Source organism: Corythoichthys intestinalis, chromosome 22 (genome assembly GCF_030265065.1).
Source record: "Corythoichthys intestinalis isolate RoL2023-P3 chromosome 22, ASM3026506v1, whole genome shotgun sequence".
NCBI classification, from domain to species: domain Eukaryota; kingdom Metazoa; phylum Chordata; class Actinopteri; order Syngnathiformes; family Syngnathidae; genus Corythoichthys; species Corythoichthys intestinalis.
The window spans coordinates 13652750-13669944 of record NC_080416.1 but is presented as its reverse complement, the minus strand read 5'-3'; the positions used below and the strand labels follow the sequence as shown (position 1 = coordinate 13669944).

At 38.2% G+C, this 17195-nt stretch overlaps 1 protein-coding gene across 4 annotated transcripts in view; it reads left to right on the top strand.

The window, feature by feature from the left end:
* The window catches only part of csmd3b (CUB and Sushi multiple domains 3b), a 684074-nt gene that overhangs the window by 638664 nt on the left and 28215 nt on the right, over nucleotides 1-17195 (top strand). For all 4 annotated transcript variants that reach the window (XM_057827420.1, XM_057827419.1, XM_057827418.1 and 1 more), the window contains 6 exons: nucleotides 1641-1814; nucleotides 8431-8613; nucleotides 9801-9977; nucleotides 15668-15847; nucleotides 15916-16089; nucleotides 16158-16331. In XM_057827420.1, the coding sequence (XP_057683403.1) occupies nucleotides 1641-1814; nucleotides 8431-8613; nucleotides 9801-9977; nucleotides 15668-15847; nucleotides 15916-16089; nucleotides 16158-16331 (1062 nt within the window). The remainder of the gene's footprint in view (nucleotides 1-1640; nucleotides 1815-8430; nucleotides 8614-9800; nucleotides 9978-15667; nucleotides 15848-15915; nucleotides 16090-16157; nucleotides 16332-17195) is intronic.

Sequence of the window (17195 nt, the reverse complement as noted above, 5' to 3'; positions counted from 1 at the left end):
CCATTGGGGATTAAATCATCAGGCCAGACATCGACTCGAGTATCTACTTTTTACATGCGCATGGAAGAAGGAGAGTAAGGCACTTAGGTGATGCGTTACAAACCAAACTCGTTTATTCTCCTGGCACATCCTCCTTTATAGCGACATGGATACATATTCATGAAACAGATTAAACATTCAAACTTGGCAGTGGTCTATTGGTTGTATTCAAAACAGGTCATTCAGTGAGTTGCCCTCCTCTGCAATCGTCCTGAGTCACATGTCTCCGTCCCCCATTTGGTGTGTGGTGTCAGAATGTTTTATGACAATGTTATCTTTTCAGACTGTGGAATGTGACCTGTGGCAACTTAAAAGCACATAAAGGCAGTGGAACCAAAAATCATACACCAACTCTGACTCATAGTGAAAACATGGGTAACAATTTAATAAAACCACTAACTAGGATAAATGCAATTCCCTTTTTCTTCCCAACACCATGTTTGGAGGAGAAATAATGATCAATACTATTTCAAGAACACCATCCCTACTGTGAAGCATTGGGGTGGTAGCATCATGCCTTGTGGCTTTTTTTCTGCGCATGGGACAGGACGAGTGCACCGTATTAAAGAGAGGATGACTGGGGCCCTGTATTGTGAGATTTTGGGGAACAAACTCATTTCTTCAGTCAAAGCGTTGAAGATGGGTTGTGCCTGAGTCTTCCAACATGACAGTGACCCGAAGCACACAGCCAGGAAAACCAAGGAGTGGCTCTGTAAGAAGCATAACAAGGTACTACCATTGCCTAGCCGGTCTCCAGATCTAAACGTAATAGAAAACCTTTGGAGGGAGCTCAAACTCCGTGTTCCTCAGCGACAGCCCAGAAACCTGACTGATGGGTGGGCCAAGATCCCTCCTGCAGTGTGTGCAAACCTGGTGGAAAAAGTACAGTACAAAAACGTTTGACCTCTGTAATTACATATAAAAGCTACTGTACCAAATATTAACATTCATTTTCCCAGGTGTTGAAACTTGAAATACTTATTTGCAGCTGTATTACGCAAATATATTGTTTTAAAAAAATGATATATTGTGGTTTCTGGATTTTTCTTTTTAAGATTCTCTCTCAAAGTAAACATGCACCTACGATGAAAATTTTAGACTCCTCCATGATTTCTAAGTTGGAGTACTTGCAAAATAGCAGGGTGCCCGAATACTTATTTTCTTCACTGTACATTTGTTTCTGAATGGATCAACTTAAATCTTGTCTAAAAGTGGCAAAAGAGCATTTCGATTTGTTAGGTTTAAAGTGTGTCGCTTCTGGGTTTGCCCATGTTCAAGTTGATGCTGTGCTAAAAAAATGAATGGATTACACTTTCGCAAACATGTAAGCATTTTGAAAAATGGTTTTCGAGCCCCCGTGGGAGCGGCGTACGTAGCTGATAGCAAATATTCTGACCCCTGGTGCTTCTGTTTTCTGCTTAACATCAAAAGGGCAACACAACTCATGTAAATTTATTGCCTGTGCCTCCGTTTTTGTGAGGGAAATGACAAAGCGGTGACACTTGGCATCATTGAAATGTTATCCTCAGTGTCCTGCAGCCATGTTTTTTTGAAACTCCATCAATCAGCTTCTTTACGACCCTCTCTCACTTTCTCACCAGTTGTGGACTGCGGCCACCCCGGCTCGCCTCCGAACGGCGTGCTGAGCGGAGATAAGTTTACGTTCGGTTCGACGGTACGATACTCTTGCCTGGGGGGCCGGCAGCTTAAGGGGGAATCGTCCAGGATGTGTCAGCTCAACGGGATGTGGAGCGCCCCTATGCCCTTCTGCTCTGGTAAATGAACCAATGCACACACAGACCATACATCAGATCAATAAATGGAAATCGGTTAAGTCTTTCAGTGCCATTGACGATGACAGACGTCATATCGTGTGCTTCTTTTCATCCTTCTGCTGGGAATTGAAATGAGTTTCACTAGTAGATGTCTAATCCATTCAAATTGTGAGAGTGGCAGCGAATCGTTCATTTGCTGCCAACCCCTCCCACTTTAAATGGATTGGATGGCTAGCACCATCAATGGCAGCCAATGACGGTTGATTGAAACACATTTTATTTATCTTGTATTCCTTAGAAATGCTCATATTTACTGTATGTATATTTTTTTTAAGTATTAAATTTATTAGGATCATGGAAGCTTCCACTTGGGGAAAATATATACATACAGTATATCCTGTATATACATAAAATAATAAAAATATACAGTACTGTGCAAAAGTTTTAGGCAGGATGCAAAAGTTTTAGGCAGGTGTCCTGCCTAAAACTTTTGCACAGTACTGTATGTATATGTATATATATATATATATATCTCAGCGGAAAACACTCAGGTGACTTGAAGTTCCGCTCTGAGACCCCCAATTTGGCCAAATTTCAAAACTGTCCGATATGCATGTGTGATACATCATTGGAAAGCTTAAAATCTCAACTTTCTGGGGGAAGAAAAATTTTGGACAGAAGAGCATTTAAAGAAAAAAAAAAAAAGTTTTTTAAACAGCACAACCCTATCTGGAGGCGAGAGCACGCGAGAGCAGAATTACAGACGTCATGACCTTAACGAGATATTGTCGCGTACTTAACTTGTTTCAATCCAAAAACTCCATGTAGCATGCATCAATGAGTGTCAAGACACAGTTGTGAATGCCCAGAGCTGGATTTTTTGGGGATTTTATTGGTGAAACATGGCAATATAACAAGGGTCGCGATGTAGAAATCGCAGACATCAAGGAATGATCAAGATGTTCTTTTTCATATATTTACCCTTTTAAACGTTTTTTTTTTTTCTCCAAATTTTCTTTGTTTGGATCAATTATTTATCATCTAACATATGGGGCAAAATGCGACAGTAACAAAAAAAATACAATTTAGCGATAGTTATGAGGTAGATATCCGTGACTTTTTTACAGACGCCATTTTTTTTCATTGTGACGGAATTTGTTTAAAAGTTTAGAATATGCGAGTGAATAATTTTTTTAAGTCGTTTTTGTTTTTTTAAACAAAATATGAGATCAATTAATGATTCTAGGCTAAAAATGACAGACATTTTGAATAATAAATGTAATTATTTACCCTGTTTTCATGGCTGGGTTGAAACAAAAACAGTTGCACGACGTCTGTAAACGGGGGTTAACAGGGTAACACGGGCAAATTAAAAATAGTTTGTGGGCTTAATGCGCCATGAATCTGCTATGGCAGCATATAGACATATTGTTCTATCAAACACAACAGTTTTTTGGGCTTGAAATACAGCAGTTTCTTTTAAAGAGGAGTGCAAGAGCAGAAACTGCTTTTTCAGTCGTGTCTATGTTTTCCGACATATATATATATATATAAATATATATATATATATATATATATATATATATATATATATATATGTATACATATCAGAAAACACTCAGGTGACTTCACAAGTCACAAACTTTACACTGAGACCCCCATTAGGCCAAATTTCAAAATTGTCTTATATGCATGTGTGGTACATCATTGGAAAGCTTAAAATCTCAATTTTCTGGGGGAAGAAAAATTTTGAACAGGAGGACATTTTAAAAAAAGAAAATTAAACAGCAAAATCCTGACTGGAGGTTAGAGCATGAGAAAGCATAATGAAAGACACCATGATTTTAACGAGATATTATCGCGTATTTACCACTTTTTGATCCAAAACCTCCATGTAGCATGTATCACCGAGTGTCAAGACACACTGCTGTGAATGGCCACCGCTGGATTTGGGGGGGATTTTATGGGTGAAACATGGTAATATAACAAGGGTCGCCATGCAGAAATTGCAGACATCAAGGAGTGGTCGAGATTTTTCATTTATTTACCCTTTTAAACTTTTTTTTTTTTTTTCAATTTTTCTTCATTTGGATCGATTATTTATCATCTAAAATATGGAGAAATGCAACAGTAACAAAAAAAAAAACGCAATTAAGCGATACCTATGAGGTAGATATTCGTGACTTATTTACAGACACATTTTTTTTCATTGTAAGGTAATTTGTTTAATTTGTTTACGTGTTTGTTTTTTTTTTATTAAATATTAAACATCAATTAATGATTATAAGCTAAAAATGACGGACATTTTGAATAATATAATTATTTACCTTGTTTTTATGGCTGGTTGAAACAAAAGTAGTTGTGCAGTGTCTGTAAACTGGGGTCTCCAGAGTAAAATGGACAAATTAAAAATAGTTTGGGGCATAATGCAGCATGAAACTGCTATGGCAGCATATAGAGATATTGTTCTAGCAAACACAACAGTTCTTTTGGCTTAAAATACAGCAGTTTATTTTAAAGAGGGGTGCAAGAGCAGAAACTGCTTTTCCAGCCTTGCCTGTGTTTTCCGCCATATACAGGGTGTTCCAAAATGGTTGACCCCATTCTAAATGCCCATATCTCGGAAGCTACTTGATGAATCTTGAAACTAAATGAAACTAAATACACTTTATGTTGAAGGTCATACATTTTATCGGTTAAATTTACAAAGAAAAGTCCAAATATTTGTTGGTTCCATGACAGATTTTCAGAAATGTTCAATATGAGCGTCTGTATTCAAGCTCATGCCAAGCTGGCTATAGCATGTCTTCGTTAACAGTTTCCAGTGCAGCTGTAATTCTCTGTTTTGTTGTTTAGTTGGTGCCTTCTTTGCAAAATTTGTGAAGAAGGCACGCAGCACTGTCTTCGGTGACTGAGTCCGAGCATACTCTAGCACACAAAATGCCTTTTCTTTTGAAGTGAACGGCACTTCTTAACCTGAAACGTTACATGCAAAAACTTTTCCACACAAGCTGTGAAAGTTTGAGGTCATTCCAACAAAAACTGTCAAAATTATTGGCCTACGAAACGGGGTCAAACATTTTGGAACACTCTGTATATCATGCTTTTGGGAGGGGAACAGTCATAATTTAACAATCTTTAACTCGTATTATCAACTGTAAAATGTTCTTTTCATGGTGCCTACAACAGTCCTTTGTATACAAATGTTTGGCCTTGACTACCACCAAATCATGAAAAACTAGATGTGATTCATAACAGAAAATCTTTATACTTTTAATGAAAGTCAAAAGATTTTTGGAGGGAGGATGAGGAAAGGATTACTTTGTCTTTTCACTGGCTTTTCAATGACCCGACATTTCTATGCTCATGCAATAGTACTTAATGCACTTGAATAATGGATGAATATAAATGAACTTGGCACAGATGTGTCCATATTGCTCGTAAAGCAAACAAAAATGCACTCAAGCAAACTGGAAAACAATATATGTTGGAATATAAATCATATCCTGGCCCAAAAATTGAAAAATGTCATCCAGCCAGTGATTTCGTTTTTTATTTAATGGAATTAATGGACTTTTTTTCAGGGAGTGGTCTGAATATTGACTAATGATGTCAATGATAAAGGATAAACAACAGAGTGAACAAGAAGTTTGAACATTCCCTGGGTCTTTTTATTTTTGTGGTTGTTGCATAGACTTCATAATGTATTGACAGGACATGTGGTGCGGGGGGCCTGCATTGTTGGCGAGGCCGTTAAAGCTGACCGAGTGGAATCGCAGACAAAGAGCTTTTTTTGTTGAAAATTCCTGTGTATAAATGCTAAAGCCCTGAATTCTTTATAGATAATACCTGTAAAAGTCACGATTCTTGGTTAAAAGCAACAACAACAAAAACATGCAGTTAGCATTTATTTTATGTAAATATGTCGAAGTACAATGCTAGTCTGTTAGTGAATGTAGCTAGCGGCCGCCTTATGTAAACAGAAATTTTCAGGTGAAAATTCTGTTGAATAAATGCTTAAATCCCCAAATTCGTTATAGATATGGACGTAAAACAGTCTCGATTGTTGGTTAAAAGCAAAAAAAAAAAAAAACGTGCAGTTACCATTTATTTAATGTAAATATGTCGAAGTACAAAGCTAGTCTGTTAGTGAATGTAGCTAGTGGCCGCCTTATGTAAACAGAAATTTTCCGATGAAAATTCTTGTGAATAAATGCTTAATAAATGCTTGCCATAATTTCCGTCACATGTCCACAATGTGTGACATTTGATGTGTGGTTAGCCTGCATCGTAGCGGTGTCTTGTAACTCGTAGCGTTAGCATAGAATTCACATTCACGTTAGCATTACGCTATTGTTAATCGAGAGCGTCCTCTTAAACTTTTTTCTTTTTTTTTTTTTTTTTCGTACAGTTCGTGGCGTCCAGGTGGACATAATTGAAAATAAAGTGTTTCCTGCTGAGGGTGTATTAGCACGTAATAGATTTGTAGATATTTGTACATGATACAATAAGTGCTCGTCTGTCAATGTTCATTCGAAATTGATTTATTTATTTTTGTAGTGAAACTTTCGAATTTTAAAGACAGAAATATTGCGTAAGCGTCGACAAAAACTAGATGAAACTAGTCTTCGTCAACAAACACTGCACGAAGACACACATTTTGAAATGACTACAATATGACGAAGACTAATAAGTATTATCATCCAAAAGACTAGATCAAGACGAAAATTAAAAGGGCTGCCAAAAACAACACTGTTATGAAGTCTATGGTTGTTGTTATTTATTTCAACGTAGTAATGGGGGAATCTAACATTCAGGATATAAAAATAAGAATAAAGTCATAATACCCCCCCCCCCCCCCCCCCAAAAAAAAAAAAAAAAAAAAAGCAGAAATATAATGTCTTGCAAACCAAAATTGATATGTTTAACCTGTGTTGACATATCCAACTAGCTGAGCCTGCTCAAAACCGAGAGGTTAATGGTCAAAACATGAATGTCAAGTAATAATAAAACTAATTAAAGATGTCCCGATCGGGTCCGATCACGTCATTTTCAAAGTATCGGAATCGGTAAAAAAATATCAGACATGCCTTTTTTTAATATATACTGTATTTTGTTTTTTTATTAAATCGTTTTCTAATTGTATTTAACGTTACAGACAAAATGTCTTACACTCATCCAGAGTCTTTAGTTTTGGCTTAAAGTATGGCTATCAAATTTATCGCGTTAACAGCGGTAATTCATTTTTTAAAAATTAATCACGTTAAAATATTTAACGCAATTAACGCATGCGCTGCACGACTCACTCACGCATTTCCGTGTTCAATCAATAATGGCGCCGTTTTACCTATATATAGAGCTAAAAGGCAGCGTAAAATGAGTAGAGTGAATTTTGGCAGTCTTTGGAGCCTTTTTTTAATTGGCTAAAGCCTTACAATCCCTCTCTCAACAATTAGAAATAGCGTGGGAAGCAATGTGGGGAAGCAAGGTAGTAGTTGATCTTTTTCTTAACACCCTATGTTATTTCCCAACTCAGAGAAGATATATCAATTGATGCCACTACGCACGGTCATGGTGGCACTTCCCATCATGCATTTGGGCAGAACAGTTAAATGGCTACAGTATCATTTACTGAAAGCTCAACAAATACACTACATGGCAATATTTAGTCACAATATACAAAGTCACATTTATCCTTTAAGAATTACAAGTCTTTCTATCTGTGGATCCCTCTCACAGAAAGAATGTAAATAATGTAAATGCCATCTTGAGGATTTATTGTCATAATAAACAAATACAGTACTTATGTACTGTACGTTGAATGTATATATTTGTCCGAGTTTTATTCATTTTTTTCTTAATGCATTGCCAAAATGTATATGATCGGGAATGATTGGAATTGAATCGGGAGCAAAAAAAAAAAAAAAGCAATCGGATCGGGAAATATCGGGATCGGCAGATACTCAAACTAAAACGATCGGGATCGGATTGGGAGCAAAAAAAAACATGATCGGAACAACCCTACTAATAAGTATTATCGTCCAAAAGACTAAGATGAAGACGAAAATTAAAAGGGCTGCCAGAAACAATGCTGTTATGAAGTCTATGGTTGTTGTTATTTATTTCAACGTAGTAATGGGGGAACGTAACATACAGGATATGAAAATAAGAATAAAGTCATAATATCCCCCCTCCCAAAAAAAAGCAGAAATATAATGTGTTGCAAACCAAAATTGATATGTTTAACCTGTGTTGACATATCCAACTAGCTGAGCCTGCTCAAAATCTGGAGGTTAATGGTCAAAACATGAATGTCAAGTAATGTACTAATGCAATGGCAGTAATAAAGTGACATTCATCATTGAAATTGTGTGTGTGTGTCTGTGTAATGAGTTTACGTGTATGTGTAAAGAATGTACACACATTTGTCAGGCTGAATTTGCTGACAGTGTAGTTCTCCAAGGACAACACATTGCTCACACACAGAAACAGTAACACACACAACTGTTAGCCTAAAATGCTCTCACACACACCCCTAAAAATAAAAAACCTTCACACAACCAAAAATTTTAAACGGTTGCATCCCATTTAAAGTGAAATGTTTGTTTTTCCACAGGTGACACGGCAGGTTCCTGCGGCGATCCTGGCATCCCATCACACGGATCAAGGGAGCAGACGGATTTCCGCATTCGCTCCAAGGTGCTCTTCAGCTGTACCGAGGGTTACGAACTGATCGGTTCGGCTGAAAGGATGTGCTTCCCCAATGGGACGTGGTCTGGCACGCAGCCCTTCTGTAAACGTACGATAATATACTGAACATCTTATCTGAAAAATATACTCAATTGCACCAGAGAGTTTTCATTTTACTTTGTTTCTTCCCACCATAGGCCGAGTTTGACTTTTGGGCCGGGGGGGCACAACATATTGATGACCCCGAAATGCAGTGTCAGCAATAAAATTGATTTACAAGAATATTTATAATAATAAGTTGAAAATGAGTGGGTTTTTTTTGTTTTGTTTGTTTCCCATCATTCTTGAGGAGAATTCTAAATCAAGCTGCTTAGGACAGCTATACTTTTCACCAAGATCGTCATCCATTGAATATGGTACGACCGCCGGTGTCGTGCCAATGTAGTTACCCCAGTCAAAAATTGTATCCCCTGGGCGGAGCCATATGGAGATAAATTGTGTCTTCATTATTCGATCAAAAAATGTGTTTGAATGCAAAATTAAATTTGAAACTCAAAAAAATGCATCTGAAGGCTATTTTTCTTAGATTTTTTTTTTTTTTTTTTTTTTATTAAAGCAACTTTTTTGTTTTCATTGAAGTAATGTTGTTTTGCGTTTGGGCCACATTTTGGCTGGGACATTTGTGTCTTTATTATTCAATCCAAAAATAAGTTGCTTCAAACAAAAAAATCACTTCAATCAAAAAAACAAACAAAAAAATCAATGATAGAAAAAGTTTTTGAATGCGATAAAATATTTGAGCCTAAAATATTTGCATTTGAGCATTTAATTTTTAATTTCAAATTTTTTCTTTGATTTTAGCAATCCTTTTTGTGTAGGGGCCATATTATGGGTAGGACATTGGTGTCTAAATCATTAAATGCCAAACAAACAAACAAAAAAATTCAAACATAGGTAAACATCAGTCGAAAAATAAAATTGCCCTCCCCGAATTTTTTTTTTTTTTTTAAATAACATGCAAAGGAAATGACCGTCTAAGGTGCTAGTCACATGATCTGTTCGAAAAATTATTTTGACCCATCATAAAAATATCTTTTTTGTTCATTTCATTCATTTTTGTTGTTTCCTTTAATGCTTTACAACTTATATATAAATATATAGGAAAGTCAATTACATGCAATGACACTTTTTGGCTATTAGGGGGGGCCTGGCCCCCCTGCCCCCCCCCTTGCACTCCGCTTATGCTTTCCACTATTATGAATGGCACTGAAATGTTTTTTTTCTCTTTTCTTTTAGCTGTCCAGTGCGGTAATCCCGGTACTCCCAGCAATGGAAGAGTATTCCGTCTGGACGGAACCACATTCTCACACTCAGTCATCTACTCCTGCATGGATGGCTACCTGCTTTTCGGCACCACCACCAGACTGTGTCAGGCCAATGGGACCTGGTCGGGAGCACAGCCCAACTGTACTAGTAAGACTTAAATTTCACTTATATTAAATTTTGTTTAATGGATTACAAAGTGACCATGCAGAATAATGATTTACTGCTTTCAAATTCATCTATTTACGGCTATATATGGCGGAAAACACTCAGGTGACTTGAAGTTCCGCTCTGACACCCCCAATTTGGCCAAATATCAAAAATGTCCTATATGCATGTGTGATACATCATTGGAAAGCTTAAAATCTCAATTTTCTGGGGGAAGAAAAATTTTGAACAGGAGGGCATTTAAAAAAAAAAAAAGAGGAAAAAAAATTAAACCCCTTAACTCTAACTCGGGGTGAGAGCATGAGAGAGCATAATTAAAGACGCAATAATTTTCACGGGATATTATAATCCAAAAACTGTGTAGCATGTTTCACCGAGTGTCAAGACACAGCTGTGAATGGCCACAGCCGAACTTTTGGGGGATTTTATGGGTGAAACACGGTAATATAACAAGGGTCGCAATGCAGAAATCGCAGACATCAATGAGTGGTCGAGTTTTTCTTTTTCAAATATTTACCCTTTTGAACATTTTTTTTAAAATTCTTTTTCTTTTTTTGGATAGATTATCGTCTAAAATATTGGGGAAAATGCGACAGTACCAAAAAAAAAAAATTACAATTAAAGGATAGTGGGTTTCACCCAGCATCCTGAGGCTCTAGACAAAGCGGAAAGAGGGAGGCCGAGGACTAGTGAGCATCAGAACCATGATCCAGGAGGAAACTACATCCCTCCAAGAGTACATCATGAAAATGGCCCCCAGTGATGAGCTGCTCGGTGAATGCCTCTGGTAACAGAAGCCCAATAAGGTGGAGGACCCTGAGGAGCTATCATGGATGGACAAGCCCCTGCATGGTGTGTACCACCGACAAATTGAGGAGGTAGCTGACATGGGAAAAACATACCAGTGGCTGGAAAAGGCCGGACTGAAAGACAACACGGAGGCACTGATCATGGCAGCACAAGAACAGGCCCTTAACACAAGAGCAATAGAGACTGGGGTCTATCACACCAGGCAGGACCCCAGGTGCAGGCTATGCAAAGAGGCCCCTGAGACAGTCCAGCACATCACAGTAGGGTGTAAGATGCTAGCAGGCAAGGCATACATGGAAGGATATAACCAGGTAACAGGCATAGTGTACAGGAACAGCTGTGCCGAGTACGGACTGGAGACCCCAGAGTCAAGGTGGGCGACACCTCCGAAGGTGGTCGAGAACAACCGAGCCAAGATCCTGTGGGACTTCCAGATCCAGCCTGACATAGTGGTGGTGGATAAACATCAAAAGACAGCAGTAGTGATAGATGTAGCAATCCCAAGCGATAGCAACATCAGGAAAAAAGAACATGAAGGAAGAGTTGGAGAAAATGTGGGGAGTGAAGGCAAAGTAGTGCCAGTAGTGATCGGGATACTAGGGGCAGTAACCCCCAAGCTGGGTGCATGGCTCCAACAGATACCAGGAACAACGTCCGACGTCTCCATTCAGAAGAGCGCAATCCTAGGGACAGCTAAGATCCTGCACAGGACCCTCAAGCTCCCAGGCCTCTGGTAGAGGACCCGAGCTTGAAAGGAGAGACCATACCGACTGGATGGGCGAGACGACAATTTTTTTTGTTTGTTTGTTTTTTTTAAATATATATTTTTAAACTAAATATTAGACATAGTTTAGCTTCCCTTCTTTTTATGGCTGGATTGAAACAAAAGCGGTTGCGTGGTGTCTGTAAACTGGGGTCTCCAGGGTAAAACCGACAAATAAAAATAGTTCGGGGGCTTAATGCGCCATGAAACTGCTATGGCAGTATATAGACATATTGTTCCATCAAACACAACAGTTCTTTTGGCTTAAAACACAGCAATTTATTTTAAAGAGGGGTGCAAGAGTAGAAACTGCTTTTTCAGCCTATTCTTTTGCGCTATATATTTTTGCTGGAAAAACAGAATGGAAAACATTTTATTGTTAATTTTATTTGTATTTTTTTATTTAAACAAAAGTTACAAACATGTTACTGTCCCACCACGCCGCGTTCATAATGTGAAGTATTTTCAAACAACAATAACGTACAAAAAATGCTTGTCTTTATGAAATGCTTTATTGATTGCGTCCACTCAAATCCACCCACGCTTTGACGCTCACGCTGCTGAGAACAGCCTGTCACTTACAAAATGAGTTGCTACAGCACACTTATGACTGTGCTGCAATTTTAACAATGATTGACACATTTGTGCCTTTTAATCGTAGAGCTACCAAGCTTTTCTGGCAAGATCAAAGCTACAAACCTGTCAATCATTGTAACCTTTAAGTACCAAACGCAAGATGCACTGAACAGTTTTGCCGCTTTGCTTAGCAGGAGGGAGGGTGTGGCGCTGTACAAGCATCAAGCAGAAAAACAAATAGATTTTTTAAAATTAAAAACACGATACCTTTCACCCTCTTCCCGTACTCTGTTACTCATTTGCTCCCAAGAAGTATAAATACGTTCTATTTTTAATTGTTTTAGTGTCCCAAAACGTATTTATACGTCTTTTACGTTTTTTTTTTTGTTTTGTTTTTTTTCACAAGAGACATCTCTAGGTTTTGATGCAAGTTTGCTCCAAAGCATAATGCTCAAAATCCATTTTAAAGCAATAAAACTGGTCACTGGAGGACAGTAGCGCATTTGGTAAGAACTCATATCGGACCATGAAAGGAAATGAATGAAGAGAAATAGTCAGGAAACGGAAGTTGGAAGAAGTAAGAAGTGTGAGAAAAATGTGAAGAACGATGTAAACACAAGGCACATGCCAGACACAAGTTCCCTAGGTGATTTCTCTTATGAAGTAGTGGTAACTACAAAAGAACTTTGTCTTTATGAGACAGACAGGTGGTGATGGGGGAAAAATTTACCCTGTCTGCCGATACAGCCGCGGCCACAACAGCGTCATCTCTCAGTTCAATAGTTTAGTTATGTGTAAATAAATTGTTACTTTGCTATCAAAAGCTCTATTTGTCTTGTTGTTTATGTTATTTTGTAGAAGGAAAACATTATTCAGATGTTTGGAATGTCACAAAAGCAAAAAATAGTTGTGTTAAAGTCAAAGTTATGTTTGAAATGTATTCTTATACAAAAAGCTCAATTTCTCTGTTTTATCATCAGAAATTGGAAAATTGCTCAAGCTAATCTATTTTCTAATGCTGATATCTAAAGAATGGAAAAAGATATGAACTTACTTTTTTTCCTGTTGAAAGAAGAGAGTCTAATCTTTCTTTTGGTGGTTGTTTATATAGAATAGAATTTTCTGTGGGCCTTGCAAAATCAGTCAAACTCCATAAAATGGCGCAATCGGCCCGATTTATGATCACGTGATCGGATTGGGTCATCACTAATATATACAGGATATGGTAACACTGTGAATAGATTTTTTTTCAACAAATTAAAAATGAAAAATGTTGGCATTATTTTAAAAGAATGTTAAATAGATAAATAAATAGATAAACAAACAGTAATAATAAAATATTAGGGGTGTAACGGTACACAAAAATCTCGGTTCGGTACGTACCTCGGTTTTGAGGTCACGGTTTGGTTCATTTTCGGTACAGTCAGAAAACAAAATGCAAAATATAAATGTGCAAGTTGTTTATTACACACCTTTGTGCTTTCAACAATAGGAACATTAGCCTATACAAAGCTAGAATTCTGCTCAAAAAGTAGCGGGTATTTAAAGATAATTTGCCTTTCAGATCCCGCGTATTGGTCAGCTTTCTTTCTGAAAGAAAGAAGAAAAAAGAAGCCCTGTGCTAAAGAGAAAAGCAATCCCAATGACAAAGATTTTAACATGTATTTTACAAATGAAATGCCTCAATTCATCATTTTTTTCCCATATGAACGGTTTTCAAAAGCTTTATTGGTGAATAATTTTTCAAGTTAAAGAGGCACACAGAAATTAATAAGTTTAATTGTGTAAGCAGGATCTGTGTATTATTCTTATTATTTAATTACAGGTGTTTTAGCTAATTTCAATTTATTTTATTTTAAATGGGCTATTATTTATTTTATTATGTGTTTATATTTTACAAATGTGATGTAGTATTTGTTTATATTGTATATTTTATGTTGTATAACTTTAGTTCCTACTTGTTTTGTTGTGGTAGGAGGGTTTTGTATTGAACACGGGGCCGTGTTGGTTATTATTATAGAAGACAGCAGAGAAGACAACAGTAAATCAACAAAGACAAGTCAACTGTGCCCCGATCTACCACTCAAGAGATCTGATGGACTCAAAAAATGGGTTACTATTGCATATTAGTTTGAAAATCGACCGGATCCACCGTATTTTTACACGAGTGACATCCGCCCGATCCTAGCTATCGGTAGTAGTATACGCAGGAGGGTCGCGTCTCGCGTCAAATAATAAACTCTGCCGTCCTTTTCGCGTGCGTCGTGTTGAGCCGCTTCTGGGACGCGTCTACCACGCGGCCGCACTGCGACTGGTGTGCATCGGCTGATTGACTTTAACGCCCGCGTTTCACTGCATTCTCGCGGCGGCCATGTTGCCGCGTCGTTGACGTTTCTGGGTTATATACTGTCCTGACGTGTTGGTCCTTATTATAATAGAGAAGACGGAGTAAATACTGCGACTCGCAGCCTTGAAAAGTAAGGGTTACGTTACGTCTGAAACTCGTTCGGTATGCCTCCGTTCCGAACCGAGCACCCCGTACCGAAACGGTTCAATCCAAATACATGTACAGTTACACCCTTAATAAAATACACCAAAATAAACTGACATTTGAAAGAAATAACAACTTTAATGGAATTAAACACCAAAAAAAATCTATTAGGTAAACAGTTTAAGGTAAATAAACTTAACTTTGCCAGGGTTCATGAACTCCATCATTTAAACTTAGATGCCTTGAGGTCAAAAGAGCAACTTTTATAGGTTCTCTACAGGAAATATTTCCTATTAAATCTTTTGCTTTGCAGTCATGCCAAGCTCCTGATGTGTAATCATTACCCACCCGCTCAACTTTGCTTTAAATAATTCCCATCTCTGAGTAATGCACCTTTTCTTTCCGCTGCCTCTGATCTTAAAGAATTGGCGCATGTAGACGTGATTGGTGTTTACTTTAGCTAATTGGCTTGATGAACTCAAGGAGAGGGAACAGACGGAAACTGTAACACCGCATCCATAACACGAGAAAACACATATTTATGCCTTATGTCAAGATGTATAGAATAGCTGTAAGTGGCGTAAAACATCATTTCATCAGTGTTGTTCCATTAAACAACCAAATAATGACATGCTTTTGAAGCACGTACGCACTTATCTGTAATACTGTACATGATTGTATGCAAATGTGGTGTAAGATTTTATGAAGATTCAAATTGCCTCTGATGGGACACAAGTTCCCCCATCCCGATGTACAGGAAGATGACAGGACATCTATTAATAGTCATGTCTGCATCCGATGGTGGCCTTAGAGGAATTTCAAATAGCTATTAGGCTATGAAGGACAGGGCTTTATAGGTACAGTCAAGGGAATGTTAATGTGATTCCAAAGAGACTCCCAGGTATCGCTTGACTTCAAGCCACTAAAGGAAATTAGATCCATCCTGATGTAGGTGAAGTGAATGGACAGGGTCCCAATGCTAACCCTGCTCCTAAACCTAACCCTGATCGTCTCAATTCTGCAATTTCGTAGTGATAAACTGCGGCGATCCGGGAGTTCCGGCCAATGGCCTCCGTTACGGCGAAGATTTCACCATCGGCCAGAACGTGACCTTCCAGTGTCAACCCGGTTATAGGATGGAGGAGGACGGTTCGCCTGTTAGGATGTGCACTCAAAATGGCACGTGGAGTGGGAACATGCCCATATGTGCAGGTAATGGTTGCTGCAATATCATAACATTTTCCTGATGCTTTCATTCATGCTCTTTCTTTTTCGTATAGCGGTGACGTGCCCGACTCCCCCTGCTGTTAGCAACGGGGTGTTGCAAGGAAGCGACTTCGAGTGGGGCAGCAGCGTTAGCTACAGCTGCTCTCCGGGCTATGAGCTCTCCTTCCCGGCCGTGCTCACCTGCGTGGCCAACGGCAGCTGGAGCGGGATGCTGCCGCAATGCTTACGTAAGCCTTGACCCACGATGCATTTCACCGGCACACTGAGACTAAATCGCCGTTTTTGTTTTTAACAGCCAAGTTTTGCGGCGATCCCGGCACACTGGTGGGCGGTTCTCGAGAGGGGCGGAGTTTTATCTACCAATCGGAAGTGACCTTCTCCTGTGCCCCGCCTCTAATTCTGGTTGGCACGGCGACCAGGCTCTGCCAAAGTGAAGGAAGCTGGAGCGGCACCCAACCACGCTGTATAGGTACCGATTTTTGTTTCTTATTGAATTTGAATGAGATTGAGACTTAAGGTGTGCATCCAACATTGTTTTTGTTGACCTTTTAGTGAATACAGTAATGCATGAATCTTAATAACAAAAATTTATTGATTTGCATCAGTTGAGGTCGGTTCTGAACTAACATATAATTCATAATGATATGATGTAAGGATTGTCTCAGGAGTAATTCGTTGGCGGATTCAAGGTAAGTATCATATTTTTCATTTTTTTCACAAGAATTTTCAAGGTAAAAAGGTCTTTGTTGTAAGGCTGCCGCCACATTGTCTAACACACTAGCATCGTACTTCAACATATTTACGTAAAATAAATGCTAACTGCACGATTTTTTTTTTTTTTTTTTTTGCTTTTAACCAAGAATGGTCCATATCTATAATGAATTCAGGGGTATTAAGCATTTATTCGCAAGAATTTTCTTTGTCTGTGATTCCACTCAGTCAGCTTTGACGGCCACGCCAACAATGCAGAACCCCTATTAATCGGCCACGCACACCGTCAATATCATTATAAAGTCCATGTAACTGATTAACTCATTGGCTGCCATTGACAACGATAGACGTCGAATCCATTTTGATTGGACACTTATCAACGTCAATGGCTCTAGATCAGTTGAATTGTTGGGAAAATATCCAATTTTCTTGGGATATTACACAATTTTACATTACACTTTATTTCAGTGTGACTTTAGATCCAGTTACAAACCCAGAAATCAACTTTTATCCACTTGCTTTTCAATGTTTCTTAATGCTAAATACATGGATTTTGATTGTTTTGTGTGGGAGTCAGTTAGCCTGTAGACATGTTTAAAATAATGGGAGATATTACTCAAAA